This window comes from Aquarana catesbeiana, linkage group LG06, assembly GCF_042186555.1.
Source record: "Aquarana catesbeiana isolate 2022-GZ linkage group LG06, ASM4218655v1, whole genome shotgun sequence".
NCBI classification, from domain to species: domain Eukaryota; kingdom Metazoa; phylum Chordata; class Amphibia; order Anura; family Ranidae; genus Aquarana; species Aquarana catesbeiana.
Window position 1 is genome coordinate 29,421,701 of NC_133329.1, and position 22,302 is coordinate 29,444,002.

Sequence of the window (22,302 nt, forward strand, 5' to 3'; positions counted from 1 at the left end):
AACCAGCCCACCTCCCTTATCCGCCGGACGGATCACAATGTCCTTTCGTTCAGTTAAGGATTTAATTCCCCGTTTGATGAACAAAGGGTCAGAAACTTTTTTAATATGTAATTTCTCCAAATCTTTGGAGACCATATTTTTAAAAACATCTAAATGTTTATTGTCTGAGATCTGAGGGTTAAATGTAGATCTGTTACGTAAAGTGGAGTAATTTTGTCCAGAGGGCCTGGGCCCTTGAGAGGGATGGGACAAAAAATATTTTTTCATATTCAATGTTCTAATGTATTTTTGAATACTCACATACGCACTAAATTTGTTGAGATTTTTTATGGGTGCGAATTTTAAGCCACGATCAAGGACCTTAACTTCATCGTCACTAAGGACAGCATGACTAAGATTGTAAATCCCTAAACCTGATGTGGCCTGGATTTTTTGTATTCGCTTCCCCCCTCTGCTTCCTCTCTTTGTTTTCGCTTTAGGGGGGGATTGGGATTCGATGGTGTGTGTGGTGCCCGGTGTCGCCAAGGTTCCTCTTGGGCAACCGGATACTGAGATGGGGGGTATCTCGGTGCCCCCCGTTGTCCTAAAAAATCATCATTATTGTAACGGTAATTATATTCTGTGAGTGGTGCATACCTATTCTGTGTAGTGATAGATTTTTCATACACAGGATAAGGACTATCTCTAAAATGACCCTCTCTTCTATCATTTGGATAGCTGTTCCTATAAGGAGGGGGGTTAGGGGGGGGTGGATCTCTCAGATTCTGTGATTGTTGAGTGTATGGCCTGGAGCTTCCTCCTCTCCCTCTCCCTCTTCCCTTTGTGTTTTTCCCTCTTTTGTTATTAACTTTCCTGAAGACATTTTGATTATGGTAAGGTTGGGGTTCAATAGGGTAGGGGAGGTCATATTCATAAACCGGATTCACTCTAGAAGTACTGGAAGGAGCAGTTTCAGCACTCGATTGAGAGGTTTGAGAATTAGGGGCAGTTTCCTCTACTATGGGAGTGTTTTGCCATTTAAAAATTACCCCTCCATTGAAATCATCAAAGTCCCTGATGAATTTTTTCTTTTTCTTATTCTGCGTCTCTAGATCCCATTTTGCAAGTTTATTTTTGAGTTCACCTGATAATCTCAAAAACTCTTCGCTATCCTTAGATGCTTCAATAATTTGAGTAATCTCCCCAATTTGGGAATCTAGAGCCAGCATTCTTTTCCTTTTACGTATCAGGAGAAATTCCAATAATTCAAAGCCTCTTTTGATAAAAAAATCGCTCCATTCTGACATGGACTGTACGTCCGTGAGACCATCGTTAGGGGGTAAATCCCACCTTAACCGTCTCGGAATCAGTCTGGCGGTCAAATATTGCTCAAAAGAGGTGATGTCCCACCATGTTTTAATTTTTTTCTCATAAATATAACCCAATTTCCTAAATGATTGGGGGAGATCATTGCGGGACTCAAATGTTGGATTCCTAGAAAATACTTCATTAATCTTGATATCTCTTTGATCAAAATACCTAAAAACATCCATACTGCAGCTAGATATGTGAACGTTGTAAATTAGCAAAAATATAAAAGTATATCAGCGCACGTATGTCACAAAATAAAAATGTAAATAAAAAATGAAGCAGCTGAACACCAGGGTAAACGATCAAATCCCTCTAGACAAATAATAATAAAAGGTGCAGCGCTAACTCAATGGGTGACCATACAGAGAAATAATATATAATAAACCGGAAGCAAAAAGAAATGTCCAACAGTAAATGTCCCAAAAAGACTGACATAAATCCACCAGAGGTGTGATGATAACAGCAGACAATGATGTGTGATACTGGAACCCTTCACCATAGATCGAATGGCCTCTCACCTGGTCCTAAAGATAATCAGGCAATGATACAAGATCGGCAGACAAGGAGATCTACATGACAAGGGACTCCTCCGGATGATCAGATGGCAGGTGGGTATCATAAGCATGTAATCACAAAAGGGACAGACATAGTGCTCTCCGTATTCAAATGTTTATTGTAAAACGAATAAAATCAAACTTACATATCAGGCACTTCACAAGTGCCAGGAAACGAACATGGACACACAGTGTGTGAGCGGTGGAGCATGCGCAGTAGCAGCGGATGACGTCACGGCGTCACGTTCTAGACGCGTTGCGTCCCAGTGGGCGGGGACTTCCTCAGCAGATGTCGTGACTACGTGGGCACCCGCGCTATAAGGAGGTAAGTTGTCATGGCAACACCAAAGACAACTAAGATGACGTGTACCGGAAATGGGCAGACTCCGGAAGTGTCTCCACATACATCATTCCGAGCCTATGTAGCCCAATTAAGTATAGAGAAGGCTCAAAAATACATATAAAATAGTAAAAGTATATAAAACAATCTGGTGTCAGCACAAGACATACCCGAAAGTGAAGTCTTGAAAGAGCAGTATCAGAGCACCATAATGTCTAAAATAAAAATGCAAAAAAATGCATGATAACTGTCATCCGCGGCCACCGACTGCTCCCCATCATAATATAATAAAAACATTATTACCATCATGGTACTAATTGTTACATGATATGGTAAAATAAGGACATTATTACCGTCACAATACTTTCTCATTACACAGACAATAATAAAAGGGAAAAAAGAAAAACTAAAAAACTAAAAAACTTTATCGATCAGATAAAAAACAGTTGGTATCGAATTCTACATTTAACCCATCGGGGTGCATGACCCCTGTCTCATAGATCCAGTGGGATTCTCTTTTACTAAGCTGCCGGATGAAGTTACCCCCTCTCCAGTGCTTAGTAACCCTTTCAATGCCCCAAAATTTTAAATACTTAGGGTTTTGTTGGTGGGAGATCTTGAAATGTCTAGACACGCTATGGGTCTTGAGACCTTTCTTGATGTTATTAACGTGTTCAGCCAGCCTGACATGTAAGGGTCTTGACGTTCTTCCAACATACTGTAGACCACAGCTACACTCCAGCATGTAGACCACCCCAATAGTGTGACATGCAATGAGCTGTTTAATCTCATACTCTCTGTTAGTAACCGAGGCCAAGAATTTTTTCCTCTTTTTGATATTACCCTTAGAATGTTTACAAGGGACACATCTACCACAGGCATAAAAGCCTCCCAAAAAGGAAAAAAGCTTATCTGAGGTAGGTACTGGGGGGTCAAGAACACTGGGTGCCAAGCGATCCCTAAGCGTAGGGGCTTTTTTGTATATAAACTGAGGTCTATCAGGTAGTATGGGGCCTAAGACTCTGTCTTGTTTCAAAATAGCCCAATTTTTTTGAATAATTTTCTCAAATTTCCGGTGTTGAATATTGTAATCCAACACCATTTTGAAATTGTGGCTATCATTAGCAAGGGGCTTAGAGGAATTGGCAATCAGTTCATTCCTCTCTAATAACATGATTTTAGATACCTCTTCATCTAATAAGGCCCTATTGTACCCCTTCTGTTCGAATCTCGAGGTGAGGACCTCAGACTGGCTGACAAAATCCTCCACAGTAGTACAATTCCGACGCAATCTTATATATTGCCCCCTGGGGATGTTACACAGCCAAGAACTGTGATGGCAACTCCCCAGGGGAATATAAGAATTACGGTCGGTGGGCTTAAAATAGTTAGTAAGAGAGAATTTATTTTGCAAGATACTAATAGATAAATCCAAAAACACCACTTTTTCAGAGCTGATGGTCCATGTGAGAGAAATATTTCTGGAGTTGTTATTTAATGATTGAATGAACTCATCCAACCTGGATCTCTCGCCATTCCAGATCAAGATGAGATCATCAATAAATCTCCTGTAGCACAACAGCTCGGGGGGGCGATGGAGAAAGACAGCTTCATCCTCCCAGTGGGCCATAAAGATATTAGCCACACTGGGAGCAAAGCGGGCCCCCATGGCAACACCCCTGGTCTGCAGATAATATTCTCTGTTATACCAGAAATAGTTCCTCTTGAGGCAGAAATCCAAGCAACTCAAGAGGAACTCCTGGTGACCACCAGAAAGGGAAGACGAAGCTAATGCCCATTCAACTGAAGTCATTGCATCCTCATGGCCAATGATAGTATACAGTGAACTTACGTCCGCTGTTACCAAGAATGTGGAAGGCGAGCAGTTTAAAGTATCATGAATTTGAATAATATGTTTTGTGTCCTTCAAAAATGCTGGAGTTTGCATGACCAAGGGCTGCAAAAAAAAGTCGATATATTGTCCTAATCTTGCGGATACAGAATCGATCCCATTAACAATGGGTCGTCCCGGGGGGTTAACCGTGTCCTTATGGATTTTAGGTAAGAAATATATAATGGGTGTTCGACAAAATAAAGGATCCAAGTATAAAGCCTCTTTTTTATTCAGGATTTTACGGTCTTTACCGTCCTCAACAATGCTATGTAGCTCGTCCTTAAAAGATAACATGGGATCTTTATTAAGAACATGGTAAGTGTCACGGTCTGATAAAAGGCGGGAAATTTCATTTTGGTAATATTCTTTACTAAGGATAACCAGCCCACCTCCCTTATCCGCCGGACGGATCACAATGTCCTTTCGTTCAGTTAAGGATTTAATTCCCCGTTTGATGAACAAAGGGTCAGAAACTTTTTTAATATGTAATTTCTCCAAATCTTTGGAGACCATATTTTTAAAAACATCTAAATGTTTATTGTCTGAGATCTGAGGGTTAAATGTAGATCTGTTACGTAAAGTGGAGTAATTTTGTCCAGAGGGCCTGGGCCCTTGAGAGGGATGGGACAAAAAATATTTTTTCATATTCAATGTTCTAATGTATTTTTGAATACTCACATACGCACTAAATTTGTTGAGATTTTTTATGGGTGCGAATTTTAAGCCACGATCAAGGACCTTAACTTCATCGTCACTAAGGACAGCATGACTAAGATTGTAAATCCCTAAACCTGATGTGGCCTGGATTTTTTGTATTCGCTTCCCCCCTCTGCTTCCTCTCTTTGTTTTCGCTTTAGGGGGGGATTGGGATTCGATGGTGTGTGTGGTGCCCGGTGTCGCCAAGGTTCCTCTTGGGCAACCGGATACTGAGATGGGGGGTATCTCGGTGCCCCCCGTTGTCCTAAAAAATCATCATTATTGTAACGGTAATTATATTCTGTGAGTGGTGCATACCTATTCTGTGTAGTGATAGATTTTTCATACACAGGATAAGGACTATCTCTAAAATGACCCTTTATTTTGTCGAACACCCATTATATATTTCTTACCTAAAATCCATAAGGACACGGTTAACCCCCCGGGACGACCCATTGTTAATGGGATCGATTCTGTATCCGCAAGATTAGGACAATATATCGACTTTTTTTTGCAGCCCTTGGTCATGCAAACTCCAGCATTTTTGAAGGACACAAAACATATTATTCAAATTCTTGATACTTTAAACTGCTCGCCTTCCACATTCTTGGTAACAGCGGACGTAAGTTCACTGTATACTATCATTGGCCATGAGGATGCAATGACTTCAGTTGAATGGGCATTAGCTTCGTCTTCCCTTTCTGGTGGTCACCAGGAGTTCCTCTTGAGTTGCTTGGATTTCTGCCTCAAGAGGAACTATTTCTGGTATAACAGAGAATATTATCTGCAGACCAGGGGTGTTGCCATGGGGGCCCGCTTTGCTCCCAGTGTGGCTAATATCTTTATGGCCCACTGGGAGGATGAAGCTGTCTTTCTCCATCGCCCCCCCGAGCTGTTGTGCTACAGGAGATTTATTGATGATCTCATCTTGATCTGGAATGGCGAGAGATCCAGGTTGGATGAGTTCATTCAATCATTAAATAACAACTCCAGAAATATTTCTCTCACATGGACCATCAGCTCTGAAAAAGTGGTGTTTTTGGATTTATCTATTAGTATCTTGCAAAATAAATTCTCTCTTACTAACTATTTTAAGCCCACCGACCGTAATTCTTATATTCCCCTGGGGAGTTGCCATCACAGTTCTTGGCTGTGTAACATCCCCAGGGGGCAATATATAAGATTGCGTCGGAATTGTACTACTGTGGAGGATTTTGTCAGCCAGTCTGAGGTCCTCACCTCGAGATTCGAACAGAAGGGGTACAATAGGGCCTTATTAGATGAAGAGGTATCTAAAATCATGTTATTAGAGAGGAATGAACTGATTGCCAATTCCTCTAAGCCCCTTGCTAATGATAGCCACAATTTCAAAATGGTGTTGGATTACAATATTCAACACCGGAAATTTGAGAAAATTATTCAAAAAAATTGGGCTATTTTGAAACAAGACAGAGTCTTAGGCCCCATACTACCTGATAGACCTCAGTTTATATACAAAAAAGCCCCTACGCTTAGGGATCGCTTGGCACCCAGTGTTCTTGACCCCCCAGTACCTACCTCAGATAAGCTTTTTTCCTTTTTGGGAGGCTTTTATGCCTGTGGTAGATGTGTCCCTTGTAAACATTCTAAGGGTAATATCAAAAAGAGGAAAAAATTCTTGGCCTCGGTTACTAACAGAGAGTATGAGATTAAACAGCTCATTACATGTGACACTATTGGGGTGGTCTACATGCTGGAGTGTAGCTGTGGTCTACAGTATGTTGGAAGAACGTCAAGACCCTTACATGTCAGGCTGGCTGAACACGTTAATAACATCAAGAAAGGTCTCAAGACCCATAGCGTGTCTAGACATTTCAAGATCTCCCACCAACAAAACCCTAAGTATTTAAAATTTTGGGGCATTGAAAGGGTTACTAAGCACTGGAGAGGGGGTAACTTCATCCGGCAGCTTAGTAAAAGAGAATCCCACTGGATCTATGAGACAGGGGTCATGCACCCCGATGGGTTAAATGTAGAATTCGATACCAACTGTTTTTTATCTGATCGATAAAGTTTTTTAGTTTTTTAGTTTTTCTTTTTTCCCTTTTATTATTGTCTGTGTAATGAGAAAGTATTGTGACGGTAATAATGTCCTTATTTTACCATATCATGTAACAATTAGTACCATGATGGTAATAATGTTTTTATTATATTATGATGGGGAGCAGTCGGTGGCCGCGGATGACAGTTATCATGCATTTTTTTGCATTTTTATTTTAGACATTATGGTGCTCTGATACTGCTCTTTCAAGACTTCACTTTCGGGTATGTCTTGTGCTGACACCAGATTGTTTTATATACTTTTACTATTTTATATGTATTTTTGAGCCTTCTCTATACTTAATTGGGCTACATAGGCTCGGAATGATGTATGTGGAGACACTTCCGGAGTCTGCCCATTTCCGGTACACGTCATCTTAGTTGTCTTTGGTGTTGCCATGACAACTTACCTCCTTATAGCGCGGGTGCCCACGTAGTCACGACATCTGCTGAGGAAGTCCCCGCCCACTGGGACGCAACGCGTCTAGAACGTGACGCCGTGACGTCATCCGCTGCTACTGCGCATGCTCCACCGCTCACACACTGTGTGTCCATGTTCGTTTCCTGGCACTTGTGAAGTGCCTGATATGTAAGTTTGATTTTATTCGTTTTACAATAAACATTTGAATACGGAGAGCACTATGTCTGTCCCTTTTGTGATTACATGCTTATGATACCCACCTGCCATCTGATCATCCGGAGGAGTCCCTTGTCATGTAGATCTCCTTGTCTGCCGATCTTGTATCATTGCCTGATTATCTTTAGGACCAGGTGAGAGGCCATTCGATCTATGGTGAAGGGTTCCAGTATCACACATCATTGTCTGCTGTTATCATCACACCTCTGGTGGATTTATGTCAGTCTTTTTGGGACATTTACTGTTGGACATTTCTTTTTGCTTCCGGTTTATTATATATTATTTCTCTGTATGGTCACCCATTGAGTTAGCGCTGCACCTTTTATTATTATTTGTCTAGAGGGATTTGATCGTTTACCCTGGTGTTCAGCTGCTTCATTTTTTATTTACATTTTTATTTTGTGACATACGTGCGCTGATATACTTTTATATTTTTGCTAATTTACAACGTTCACATATCTAGCTGCAGTATGGATGTTTTTAGGTATTTTGATCAAAGAGATATCAAGATTAATGAAGTATTTTCTAGGAATCCAACATTTGAGTCCCGCAATGATCTCCCCCAATCATTTAGGAAATTGGGTTATATTTATGAGAAAAAAATTAAAACATGGTGGGACATCACCTCTTTTGAGCAATATTTGACCGCCAGACTGATTCCGAGACGGTTAAGGTGGGATTTACCCCCTAACGATGGTCTCACGGACGTACAGTCCATGTCAGAATGGAGCGATTTTTTTATCAAAAGAGGCTTTGAATTATTGGAATTTCTCCTGATACGTAAAAGGAAAAGAATGCTGGCTCTAGATTCCCAAATTGGGGAGATTACTCAAATTATTGAAGCATCTAAGGATAGCGAAGAGTTTTTGAGATTATCAGGTGAACTCAAAAATAAACTTGCAAAATGGGATCTAGAGACGCAGAATAAGAAAAAGAAAAAATTCATCAGGGACTTTGATGATTTCAATGGAGGGGTAATTTTTAAATGGCAAAACACTCCCATAGTAGAGGAAACTGCCCCTAATTCTCAAACCTCTCAATCGAGTGCTGAAACTGCTCCTTCCAGTACTTCTAGAGTGAATCCGGTTTATGAATATGACCTCCCCTACCCTATTGAACCCCAACCTTACCATAATCAAAATGTCTTCAGGAAAGTTAATAACAAAAGAGGGAAAAACACAAAGGGAAGAGGGAGAGGGAGAGGAGGAAGCTCCAGGCCATACACTCAACAATCACAGAATCTGAGAGATCCACCCCCCCCTAACCCCCCTCCTTATAGGAACAGCTATCCAAATGATAGAAGAGAGGGTCATTTTAGAGATAGTCCTTATCCTGTGTATGAAAAATCTATCACTACACAGAATAGGTATGCACCACTCACAGAATATAATTACCGTTACAATAATGATGATTTTTTAGGACAACGGGGGGCACCGAGATACCCCCCATCTCAGTATCCGGTTGCCCAAGAGGAACCTTGGCGACACCGGGCACCACACACACCATCGAATCCCAATCCCCCCCTAAAGCGAAAACAAAGAGAGGAAGCAGAGGGGGGAAGCGAATACAAAAAATCCAGGCCACATCAGGTTTAGGGATTTACAATCTTAGTCATGCTGTCCTTAGTGACGATGAAGTTAAGGTCCTTGATCGTGGCTTAAAATTCGCACCCATAAAAAATCTCAACAAATTTAGTGCGTATGTGAGTATTCAAAAATACATTAGAACATTGAATATGAAAAAATATTTTTTGTCCCATCCCTCTCAAGGGCCCAGGCCCTCTGGACAAAATTACTCCACTTTACGTAACAGATCTACATTTAACCCTCAGATCTCAGACAATAAACATTTAGATGTTTTTAAAAATATGGTCTCCAAAGATTTGGAGAAATTACATATTAAAAAAGTTTCTGACCCTTTGTTCATCAAACGGGGAATTAAATCCTTAACTGAACGAAAGGACATTGTGATCCGTCCGGCGGATAAGGGAGGTGGGCTGGTTATCCTTAGTAAAGAATATTACCAAAATGAAATGTCCCGCCTTTTATCAGACCGTGACACTTACCATGTTCTTAATAAAGATCCCATGTTATCTTTTAAGGACGAGCTACATAGCATTGTTGAGGACGGTAAAGACCGTAAAATCCTGAATAAAAAAGAGGCTTTATACTTGGATCCTTTATTTTGTCGAACACCCATTATATATTTCTTACCTAAAATCCATAAGGACACGGTTAACCCCCCGGGACGACCCATTGTTAATGGGATCGATTCTGTATCCGCAAGATTAGGACAATATATCGACTTTTTTTTGCAGCCCTTGGTCATGCAAACTCCAGCATTTTTGAAGGACACAAAACATATTATTCAAATTCTTGATACTTTAAACTGCTCGCCTTCCACATTCTTGGTAACAGCGGACGTAAGTTCACTGTATACTATCATTGGCCATGAGGATGCAATGACTTCAGTTGAATGGGCATTAGCTTCGTCTTCCCTTTCTGGTGGTCACCAGGAGTTCCTCTTGAGTTGCTTGGATTTCTGCCTCAAGAGGAACTATTTCTGGTATAACAGAGAATATTATCTGCAGACCAGGGGTGTTGCCATGGGGGCCCGCTTTGCTCCCAGTGTGGCTAATATCTTTATGGCCCACTGGGAGGATGAAGCTGTCTTTCTCCATCGCCCCCCCGAGCTGTTGTGCTACAGGAGATTTATTGATGATCTCATCTTGATCTGGAATGGCGAGAGATCCAGGTTGGATGAGTTCATTCAATCATTAAATAACAACTCCAGAAATATTTCTCTCACATGGACCATCAGCTCTGAAAAAGTGGTGTTTTTGGATTTATCTATTAGTATCTTGCAAAATAAATTCTCTCTTACTAACTATTTTAAGCCCACCGACCGTAATTCTTATATTCCCCTGGGGAGTTGCCATCACAGTTCTTGGCTGTGTAACATCCCCAGGGGGCAATATATAAGATTGCGTCGGAATTGTACTACTGTGGAGGATTTTGTCAGCCAGTCTGAGGTCCTCACCTCGAGATTCGAACAGAAGGGGTACAATAGGGCCTTATTAGATGAAGAGGTATCTAAAATCATGTTATTAGAGAGGAATGAACTGATTGCCAATTCCTCTAAGCCCCTTGCTAATGATAGCCACAATTTCAAAATGGTGTTGGATTACAATATTCAACACCGGAAATTTGAGAAAATTATTCAAAAAAATTGGGCTATTTTGAAACAAGACAGAGTCTTAGGCCCCATACTACCTGATAGACCTCAGTTTATATACAAAAAAGCCCCTACGCTTAGGGATCGCTTGGCACCCAGTGTTCTTGACCCCCCAGTACCTACCTCAGATAAGCTTTTTTCCTTTTTGGGAGGCTTTTATGCCTGTGGTAGATGTGTCCCTTGTAAACATTCTAAGGGTAATATCAAAAAGAGGAAAAAATTCTTGGCCTCGGTTACTAACAGAGAGTATGAGATTAAACAGCTCATTACATGTGACACTATTGGGGTGGTCTACATGCTGGAGTGTAGCTGTGGTCTACAGTATGTTGGAAGAACGTCAAGACCCTTACATGTCAGGCTGGCTGAACACGTTAATAACATCAAGAAAGGTCTCAAGACCCATAGCGTGTCTAGACATTTCAAGATCTCCCACCAACAAAACCCTAAGTATTTAAAATTTTGGGGCATTGAAAGGGTTACTAAGCACTGGAGAGGGGGTAACTTCATCCGGCAGCTTAGTAAAAGAGAATCCCACTGGATCTATGAGACAGGGGTCATGCACCCCGATGGGTTAAATGTAGAATTCGATACCAACTGTTTTTTATCTGATCGATAAAGTTTTTTAGTTTTTTAGTTTTTCTTTTTTCCCTTTTATTATTGTCTGTGTAATGAGAAAGTATTGTGACGGTAATAATGTCCTTATTTTACCATATCATGTAACAATTAGTACCATGATGGTAATAATGTTTTTATTATATTATGATGGGGAGCAGTCGGTGGCCGCGGATGACAGTTATCATGCATTTTTTTGCATTTTTATTTTAGACATTATGGTGCTCTGATACTGCTCTTTCAAGACTTCACTTTCGGGTATGTCTTGTGCTGACACCAGATTGTTTTATATACTTTTACTATTTTATATGTATTTTTGAGCCTTCTCTATACTTAATTGGGCTACATAGGCTCGGAATGATGTATGTGGAGACACTTCCGGAGTCTGCCCATTTCCGGTACACGTCATCTTAGTTGTCTTTGGTGTTGCCATGACAACTTACCTCCTTATAGCGCGGGTGCCCACGTAGTCACGACATCTGCTGAGGAAGTCCCCGCCCACTGGGACGCAACGCGTCTAGAACGTGACGCCGTGACGTCATCCGCTGCTACTGCGCATGCTCCACCGCTCACACACTGTGTGTCCATGTTCGTTTCCTGGCACTTGTGAAGTGCCTGATATGTAAGTTTGATTTTATTCGTTTTACAATAAACATTTGAATACGGAGAGCACTATGTCTGTCCCTTTTGTGATTACATGCTTATGATACCCACCTGCCATCTGATCATCCGGAGGAGTCCCTTGTCATGTAGATCTCCTTGTCTGCCGATCTTGTATCATTGCCTGATTATCTTTAGGACCAGGTGAGAGGCCATTCGATCTATGGTGAAGGGTTCCAGTATCACACATCATTGTCTGCTGTTATCATCACACCTCTGGTGGATTTATGTCAGTCTTTTTGGGACATTTACTGTTGGACATTTCTTTTTGCTTCCGGTTTATTATATATTATTTCTCTGTATGGTCACCCATTGAGTTAGCGCTGCACCTTTTATTATTATTTGTCTAGAGGGATTTGATCGTTTACCCTGGTGTTCAGCTGCTTCATTTTTTATTTACATTTTTATTTTGTGACATACGTGCGCTGATATACTTTTATATATTAGCTGACTTGTGTCCATTGCTGTGTGAAAGAAAGCAGAGCGCAATATTAGTGACTAAAACTATTATACTGATGGGGAAAGGGGGAACATGTATGTGTGTTTTTATATATACCGGTAATAGTTTTTATGTGTATGTATGTATGTAATATATGTGTATATATGTGTGTGTGTGTGTGTGTGTGTATATAAATAATTGTCCACATATAAATGCTTTCTATTGTAGATTGTTTTAGTTTTTTTTTTTTTACCATGCTAAAAACACAGCAAAAAAGCATTCAGTATGAAAGCAGCCTAAATCCATCTCCTTTTCTTTTAATGAAAAAATAAAAAAATCTACAATAGAAAACATTTCTGTATAACAAAACCACAACCACCCCTTCAAACCCTATGGGAGCTGCGGGCTCAGTGCGTTTTTGAAAAGCCCCGCATTCTGCATTTTTGGTACAGTTTTCAAAGCCACCCAAAAAACAAACAAAAAAAAAGCATAAGAAACGCATCAAAAACACACCTGCATTGGTGCATCACCCGATTGGCCAAAAGGAGATCGGATTGGCCGCCAGGAGGAGGAGGAGGAAGGAGACACGGGAGAACCGAGAAAGCAGCTGCCCGTGAGATGGGGGTAAGTGCAGGCCCCGACTGACTGACCGACTGGGGGGGGGGGTGGTTGAGTGCCATCCGTGACCCCAGAGTGGGGGTGAGTGGATTGCACTGTAGGCCGGACCTTCAGAGCGCGTGCGCCGGTGACGTCATCGGCTGCATGCACTATGAATATCTCCTAAATGCTGCAAGTTTAGGAGATATTCACAGTACCTATAGGTAAGCCTTATTATACACTTACCTGTGGGGTATAAGTGGTGTAACAGGGTTTACTACCACTTTAACGAATTGTGAAAGAATTGCAAATCTGTTTAAAAATAATAAAAAGCCTAGACCAGAAAAGTCACCTTCCACATTGAAAGACATTTTTTTTTTTTCTTAAAACTGTATTGTATATTTTGGGAGTACACACTGGGGCCTCTGACACTCTATACAAGCTGTCACTTGGGATGAGAGACAAGCTACTGGTTTTTCTTCTTCTTCTTCTTCTTCCTTTTTTATTTATTTTTTTTAATTTTAGGTGGTGCTCAAAAACAAAAACCTGGAAGTGAACAAAAGAGTTCACATGAAAGGCACAAAAGAGTGCACTTAATAGTGTGCCTTTTTGTCCTCCCCCTGAAGGAGTAGGACCTTACTCTGACCCCCTGGGGCACAAGACTCCTAATCAGTGGTGGCTGGTGCTCAATACTTTTTTTGGGGGGGGGGGGTAGAAAACAAACCTTCCCCCCTCCCTTGCACATAAAGCCCCCCCCCCCCCCCCCCCTGCACAGGCCGGCCTCGGTACTCACACTGTTCCCTATGGTGTCATTTTTTTTTCACACAAATAGAGCTTTTTTTTTGGTGGTACTTAATCACCACTGGGTTTTTTTTTTTTTTTTTTTTACTATATAAATAAGAAAAGACCAAAAATTTGGGGAAAAAAAAAGATTTTCTGTTATAAAATATATCCAATAAAGTAAAATTTATTCAAAAAAAATTAGGAAAAAATTTATTCTGCTACATGACTTCACAAAAAAAAAAAAAAAATCCCAATAAGTGTATATTTATTGGTTTGTGTGAAATTTATAGTGTCTACAAACTAGGGTGTAAAAATATCTGAAAATGTATCAATCCTAAAGTACTGACGGCCTATCTCATTTCTTGAGGCCCTAAAATGTCAGCTAACGTCGGCCCTAGTGTAATATGGTAAATATCTCCTGAACCGTGCAAGTTTAGGAGATATTTCCAATACCTACAGGTAATACACACGATTGAGATTTTGGTCGAAAAAATATGACAGCTTTTCCGACGGAATTCCGCTCAAGCTTGCCTTGCATACACACGGTCACACAAAAGTTCCCTGAACTTTCAACCGTCAAGAACGCGGTGACGTACAACACTACGAGGAGCCAAGAAAAGGAGGTTCAATGCTTCCGAGCATGCGTCGAATTGTTTCTGAGCATGCGTGATTTTTTGCGTGTCCGAATTGCATACAGAACTTTTTCCGACCCGAAAAATTGAGAAGTTGCTCTCAATCTTTTGCTGGCTGGAATTCGGCCAGCAAAAGTCCGATAGGGAGTACACATGGTTGCATTTTCCGACCAAAAGCTCTCATTGGTCCTTTTGCTGGCCGAATTTCCCATCGTGTGTACGCGGCATAAGGGTTTACAACCACTTCATTTGTGTACAGTGTTGAATGACCACGCAATTGCTAGTTAAAGTAGCGCAGGACTGAATGGCAAAAAATGCTCTGGTCATGAAGGCGGGTAAAACTATCCAGAGCTCAAGTGGTTAAGTAGTTTAGCAAGGGCATGTGAGAAGCACCTCTACTATCAGAAGCCAGTCCTTGCTCCAAACCTTTGCCTTTTCTTCCTTTTTTCCTTCTTGTCCATTGCCATATTTTTTTCTTCTTCTTCTTCTTCTTCTTCTTCTTCTTCTTCTTCTTCTTCTTCTTCTTCTTCTTTCTTCTTTCTTCTTTCTTCTTTCTTCTGTCTTCTTCTTCTTTCTTCCTTCTTCTTCTTTCTTCCTTCTTCTTCTTCTTCTTCTTCTTGTTCTTCTTTCTTCTTCTTTCTTCTTTTTTCTTCTTTCTTCTTCTTCTTTCGTTTTCTTCTTTCTTTTTTCTTTTTCTTCTTTCTTTTTCTTCTTTTTTTCCATAGCGGAAAACCTCAAACTAACGTGGCAACGAAACGGCAGCTTCGAACGACAAATGTGCTGTGCGTTTCAACGATGTGTAATCTCGCGTGCTCTTAGCGGGCAAAATAAATCACAAAAGTCAAAAATTCTTTAAATGATTTCCGCTAAACATGAAATCCATCGACAAAAAATGGACCATTTATGTTGTAAACTAATAATAATATGTTGACAAGTGTGTGTGTGTGTGTGTGTGTGTGTGTGTGTGTGTGTGGGGGGGGGGATTTTATTTTAATGATGGCGATCAAATGCAAACATTTTTTGAATGATTTTCTACCCATCTCTGGCCAGCTTAAGTGTGTACATGAAGTCTGGGCTTTTCACTAAGATATGGAGCCTTTATACAACAGTCCAAAGGCTATACACCGCTCTAGGTTGGTCATCAGTCATGGACATTGGATGACCACACACACAGCGATGAGATCCATAAAGTTTCCCAAATCCAAAAAGTCCACACAAAAAAAATTCATGGTAAAGAGCAAGAACTGACGCGTTTCACTTCATCAGGCGCTTATTCATAACATGAATAAGCGCCCGTTGGCCCAAGCTTTCCCTCCTCATCAGGAACCTTTCTCTGCCACTAGTTCTGTTCCTACCAGAAGGGATACCTGTCACTACTTCACCAACTCGCAAATGTTTGCCAAACCTGGGAGCCAGGGCCATTAAATAGGCTCTGCCTGACCCAACTATGTTCCTCTCGACTTCCTCTGACTGCAGTGCCGCTGCAGAAGAGCGCCACCTACAGTAAAGAAAGTATACTGAGCCTGCCTACACAGCGGCACTCCTTTCTTCTCATCCAAAATATTTGGTCAATGACATCATCCATATATGACCATATTAGGTCAATGATGTCACCAGTCTACCATCTCCTTTATGTGTGGCTACATTTCAGCCCAACAGGTGCTTATTCATAACATGAATAGGTGTCTGTTGGCCCAAAGCCTTCCCTCCCCCATCAGGAACCTTTCCCTGTCACTAGTTCTGTTCCTACCAGGCTGGGTACCTGTCTCTACTTCACCAACTCGCAAATGTGTGCCAAACCTGGGAGCCAGGACCATTAAATAGGCACTGCCTGACCCAAGATGGTTGCCAGAGTGACATTAGGGTTCCCCAGTGGCCCATGAAACCATGGAGGAATGATGTTCCCCTTGACTTCCTCTCTGACTGCAGTGCCACTGTAGAAAAGCTCCACCTACACTAGAAAAAGTAGACTGAGACTGCCTACACACCGGCACTCCTTTCTTCTCATTCAAAACATTTGGTCAATGACATCATCCATATATGACCATATTAGGTCAATGATGTCACCAGTCTACCATCTCCTTTATGTGTGGCTACATTTCAGTCCAACAGGTGCTTATTCATAACATGAATAGGTTCCTGTTGGCCCAAGCTTTCCCTCCTCATCAGGAACCTTTCCCTGGCACTAGTTCTGTTCCTACCAGGTGGGGTACCTGTCTCTACTCCACCAAATGTGTGCCAAACCTGGGAGCCAGGGCCATTAAATAGGTGTTGCCTGACCCAAGATGGTTGCCAGAGTGACATTAGGGTGCTTCCCCAGTGGCCCAGGAAACAAATGGAGGAACTCCACTGCAGAAGAGCGCCACCTACAGTAGAGAAAGTAGACTGCGCCTGCCTACACACTGGGCACTCTTTTCTTCTCATCCAAAATATTTGGTCAATGACATCATCCAAATATGACCATAATAGGTCAATGATGTCACCAGTCTACCACCTCTTTTATGTGTGGCTACATGCCTGTGGGGAAGGGAATTCAATGGCTGCAGAAAACTGAGGCAGCAGCCTACTGTCATAAAAAAGTGTTTGGATCGACCTTAGCTCATCCTTGCTGATAATCGGCTGTTTATCTGTAGCCAGCATGAGGCCTGAGGTCTACAGTGTATGTTTTATCTTATATTTCGATGCCTGGCTTACATAAGACTGAAAACAGCTGACCAGTTATATAAGCGTTATACAAAGAGTCCAAAAGTACAAGAGTCTTTAAGACACATTGTGCCTAATTTGAAGCTCCTGAAGCATGCTGGGAGTGTAAGAACAATGGCTGCTGCCTGAGCTTTGTGAATGAGCCCTCTGTCTTGGCCATGAATGAGGTTCTTCTGTCTCTTCTCACTCCTTAAATCTGAAATGGTTTTGTTACATTTTAATATGATGGAGATGTTTGATACATTTTGTATCTTCTTCTTCTCTCTGCAGATCTTTTTCATCATGAGGAAGAAGTTCAATCAGATCTCCTTCCTCCACGTCTATCACCACGCCACCATGATCTTCAACTGGTGGGCCGGGGTCAAATACGTGGCCGGAGGACAGGGTGAGTATTGTCTGGTCAACACCTCCATGCTGGGCTCTTCACTCTTCCAGCTCAGTGAGGGAACAAGGACGTGGTTGTGAGAGTCAGCTGTGGGGGTGTTTGTTCTATCCAATGAGAAAAAACCAGCGCCGGACATGTGCTCGGCTTTGTCAGCACTCTGTACAAGTTCTAGAAGTGAGGGATATATCTTTTTATTCTTTGTTGTTTTAATCACTTCAGCTCCCATTCCTGTACACTGCTTATGGACCAGAACAACGTTTACATTTCTGATATGGACCTATCAAGTTATTTTTTTAGGACAAACAAGACTTTCTTTCTGTGATGTAGTCTTGCAAAATGTGTTTAATTTTTTAATGCAATCCCATAAAAACAAAAAATAAAGAGATGAATTTTTAATTTTTGCTGTGGTCAGCATTGAAAAAATATATTAATTTCTGATTCTTTTGATCAGCAGATGAATGAAACGGAGTAGATGCAAAAGAAAAAAATATTACTTTGTATCTCTATCTCCTGTCTGAACAATGTTTATAAACAGTGTTACCTTGCATCTCTCTATCTCCTGTCTGATCAATGTTTATAAATAATTTACTTTGTTTATAAACATTGTTCAGACAGAGATACAAAGTAAATTATTTATAAACATTGATCAGACAGGAGATAGAGAGATGCAAAGTACCATTGTTTATAAAAATTGTTCAGAGATACAATGTTACTTTGTATCTCTCGTCAGATGCAAAGTACCATTGTTTATAAACATTTATCAGACAAGAGATACAAAGTAACATTGTTGATAAACATTGATCAGATAGGAGATAGATGCAAAGTACCATTGTTTATAAACATTTATCTCCTATCTGATCAATGTTTTTAAACAATTTTACTTTGTATCATCTCTCTATCTCCTGTCTGATCAATCTTTATAAACAATGTTACTTTGCATCTCTCTATCTCCTGTCTGAACAATCTTTATAAACAATGTTACTTTGCATCTCTCTATCTCCTGTCTGAACAATGTTTATAAACAATGTTACTTTGCACCTCTCTATCTCCTGTCTGATCAATCTTTATAAACAATGTTACTTTGCATCTCTCTATCTCCTGTCTGAACAATCTTTATAAACAATGTTACTTTGCATCTCTCTATCTCCTGTCTGATCAATGTTTATAAATAATTTACTTTGTTTATAAACATTGTTCAGACAGATATACAAAGTAAATTATTTATAAACATTGATCAGATAGGAGATTGATGCAAAGTACCATTGTTTATAAACATTTATCAATCTCCTGTCTGATAAATGTTTATAAACAATGGTACTTTGCATCTCGCTATCTCATGTCTGAACAATGTTTATAAACAATGTTACTTTGTATCTCTCTATCTCCTCTCTGAACAATGTTTATAAACACTGTGTCAATTAGTTTTTTGACAGCAGCATCTATTACATCTCTTGTATTTACACAACTCCCAGCTGTCATGTTAAAAGCTTGAAAATAACTGACAAGGGGGAGCCAGGGGGGGCAAAAGGTCGAGGAGTATTACCCCCCTCCTGTATATTTTGGTGAAGTGTTTTGAGTTGATGTAACTCTTACAGACATGTATTGTCTCTTCAGAGATCACAGGACTCTGCTGGCAATGCCTCCATCTGTTTTTTCTCTCCAGAAGGACAGAGCCATCTTTGTTTTGGCATCACCTCTTGGTTTACTATATTAAAAATTAAATTTTCCCACTTACTTATGTTTTTTTTTTTACAGCATTTTTTATTGGGATGCTGAACTCCTTTGTCCACATGTTCATGTACCTGTACTACGCTCTGGCGGTCCTGGGGCCCTCTGTGCAGAAGTACTTGTGGTGGAAGAAATACTTGACCATACTGCAGCTGGTGAGTGTCCAGGAGATTTCTAGAAGAGCAATTCCAGAGGACAAGTGAAAGTATATTCAGCATGCTCACATTGTCAACCAGCAAATACTGCAGCCGTGCTACAGTCACAATCTATGCAGGATTTTCCTAAGGGCTTGTGTGGGGAAATGGAAGGTGCTATTCAGATTGCATTTGAGATTAGGTTGAGAAGCTTCCAAGTCCCATCACTTGGCCTTCAACTGACCTCCATGTCTTCCCTTCAGTCTTGCTCAGTTGTACCGGCTCCTCTCTTCTACTGAAATGGCTTCCTCTGATTTCACTGCACACTGTGAGCTTCTCATAACGTGCATTACAAGCTGCAGCCATTCAAATTGAGCCCATTTCATAATCATGGTTGGAGGACAGCCAGCACCATCTAGGACTTTCCTCCCCGCCCGGAATCTCTGAAGGTCCCTGAGGCTCAGAATTATATGTGCTTGTTATCCGGGATTGTCTGTATGCAAATGAAGTCTGCCTAGGAATGCCCACTCCTCCAGGCTGACATCCACCCATTGAGGTAGTTTGGTATTTGAATAACTCCTCCCAAGAGCCCACCCACCGCTTGCATCGGGACTGAGAGGAATACTGAGGACGGGTACTGAGATGTTTTCAGGAAGTCGTGTACCTGACCGTCCCACCAGCCATGTCTTTATGGACCTTGCTTTGTGCACTGGACCAAACCATATGGTGGAGGGAATGTTTGAACATTCTTCCAGAAGCGCATTTGTGAGGTCAGGCACTGATGTTGGATAGGAAAGCTTGGCTCGCAGTCTCCACTCTAATTCATCCCAAAGGTGTTCTATGGGGTTGAGGTCAGGACTCTGTGCAGGCCAGTCAGGTTCATTCAACCCAAACTCACTCATCCATGTCTTTATGGACCTTGCTTTGTGCAGTGGTCCAAATCATTAGGTGGAGGGGGGATTATGGTGTGGGGTTGTTTTTCAGGGGTTGGGCTTGGCCTCTTAGTTCCAGTGAAGGGAACTCTTAAGGCGTCAGCATACCAAGACATTTTGGACAATTTTGTGCTCCCAACTTTGTGGGAACAGTTTGGAGTAAAGAAACTTGACTGGCCTGCACAGAGTCCTGACCTCAATCCAATAGGTCAGGACTCTGTGCAGGCCAGTCAAGTCTCTCCACCCCAAACTCGCTCATCCATGTCTGTATGGACCTTGCTTTGTGCACTGGTGTGCAGTCATGTTGGAACAGGAAGAGGCCATCCCCAAACTGTTCTCACAAAGTTGGGAGCACCAAATTGTCCAAAGTGTCTTGGTATGCTGATGCCTTAAGAGTTCCCTTCACTGAAACTAAGGGGCCAAACCCATCCCCTGAAAAACAACCCCACACCATAATCCCCCCTCCACCAAATGATTTAGATTAGTGCACAAAGCAAGGTCCATAAAGACATGGATGAGCGAGTTTGGGGTGGAGGAACTTGACTGGCCTCCACACAGTCCTGACCTCAACCTGATAGAACACCTTTGGGATAAATTAGAGTGGAGACTGCAAGCCAGGCCTTCTCATCCAACATCAGTGCCTGACCTCACAAAAGCACTTCTGGAAGAATGATCAAACATTCCCATAGACACACTCCTAAACCTTGTGGACGGCCTTCCCAGAAGAGTTGAAGCTGTTATAGCTGCAAAGGGCGGAGCCAACTCAATATTGAACCCTACAGACTAATGCTGGCCATACACTATACAGAAAATCGGCCGAACCCCTTTTCGAAAAACGAACGTTCGACCGTGACCGCAAACGATCGTGCCATCATATAATGACCGATAATCTGTTCAGTGGACATGAATAAATAATTTTGTGTTCGTTTTTTTACATATACCTAGTGCAGACAGTTCGGACGGGAAACACATTAACCTTGCAATTTATCGTATGTTCGGCAAAAATTTTCCAAACTTCCCGTTCGTTTTTTTCCCACAAAAACGTCACAAACGATTATCGATTTGTGCCCATTAACTTGCTGAAAAACGAACGAAGTGTCTATACGAACAATTTTTCGGCCGATTTTTCGTATAGTGTATGGCCAGCATAAGACTGGGATGCCATTACAGGTTATGTGTGTGTAAAGGCAGGCGTCCCAATACTTTTGGTAATTTAGTGTAAATGTGTCCCATCTCTTCAGCAAGTGAAGTCTGGGTGGACAGTGATACGGGGATGGCGCGGGCTCAATGGCCGAGGCAAGCCTCAACACAAAGTCCTGACCTCAACCCGATAGAACACCTTTGGGATGAATTAGAGGGGAGACTGCGAGCCAGGCCTTCTACTGCTCTTCCAGAAGAATGGTCAAACATTCCCATAGACACACTCCTAAACCTTGTGGACGGCCTTCCCAGAAGAGTTGAAGCTGTTATAGCTGCAAAGGGTGGGCCAACTCAATATTGAACCCTACGGACTAAGACTGGGAGGCCATTAAAGTTCATGTGTGTGTAATGGCAGGCGTCCCAATACTTCTGGTAATTTAGTGTAGTTGATACATATGTATGTTGAAGGCAACTATATCCGTACCTTAGATATACGGGCTCTGCTGTAGTGTTACTCAGTGTCTGTGTTAGGCCTCATTCACATGATAACAAAGGGTATACAATCCATAATACTTTGTGGCAATGGTAAAATTGATACCCCATGTCACGTTCAGCGGGCAGTACCTTCGCCAAATGAAAACCCATTTAAGTGAATGGGACCACGCTGCAACCTCCATGCCACTGCGTGTAATGTGCTTGTGGTGCAGGCTTTACAGATTAAACAAAAAAAAGTGGTGGGGAGGCGTCCTATCACTGGACATGTGCGGTTCCTT

At 41.5% G+C, this 22,302-nt stretch overlaps 1 protein-coding gene across 2 annotated transcripts in view; it reads left to right on the plus strand.

The window, feature by feature from the left end:
- Nucleotides 1-22,302, plus strand: part of LOC141148244 (very long chain fatty acid elongase 4-like) — a 44,016-nt gene that overhangs the window by 16,709 nt on the left and 5,005 nt on the right. For both annotated transcript variants that reach the window (XM_073635502.1, XM_073635503.1), the window contains exons 6-7: nucleotides 17,481-17,595; nucleotides 19,351-19,478. In XM_073635502.1, the coding sequence (XP_073491603.1) occupies nucleotides 17,481-17,595; nucleotides 19,351-19,478 (243 nt within the window). The remainder of the gene's footprint in view (nucleotides 1-17,480; nucleotides 17,596-19,350; nucleotides 19,479-22,302) is intronic.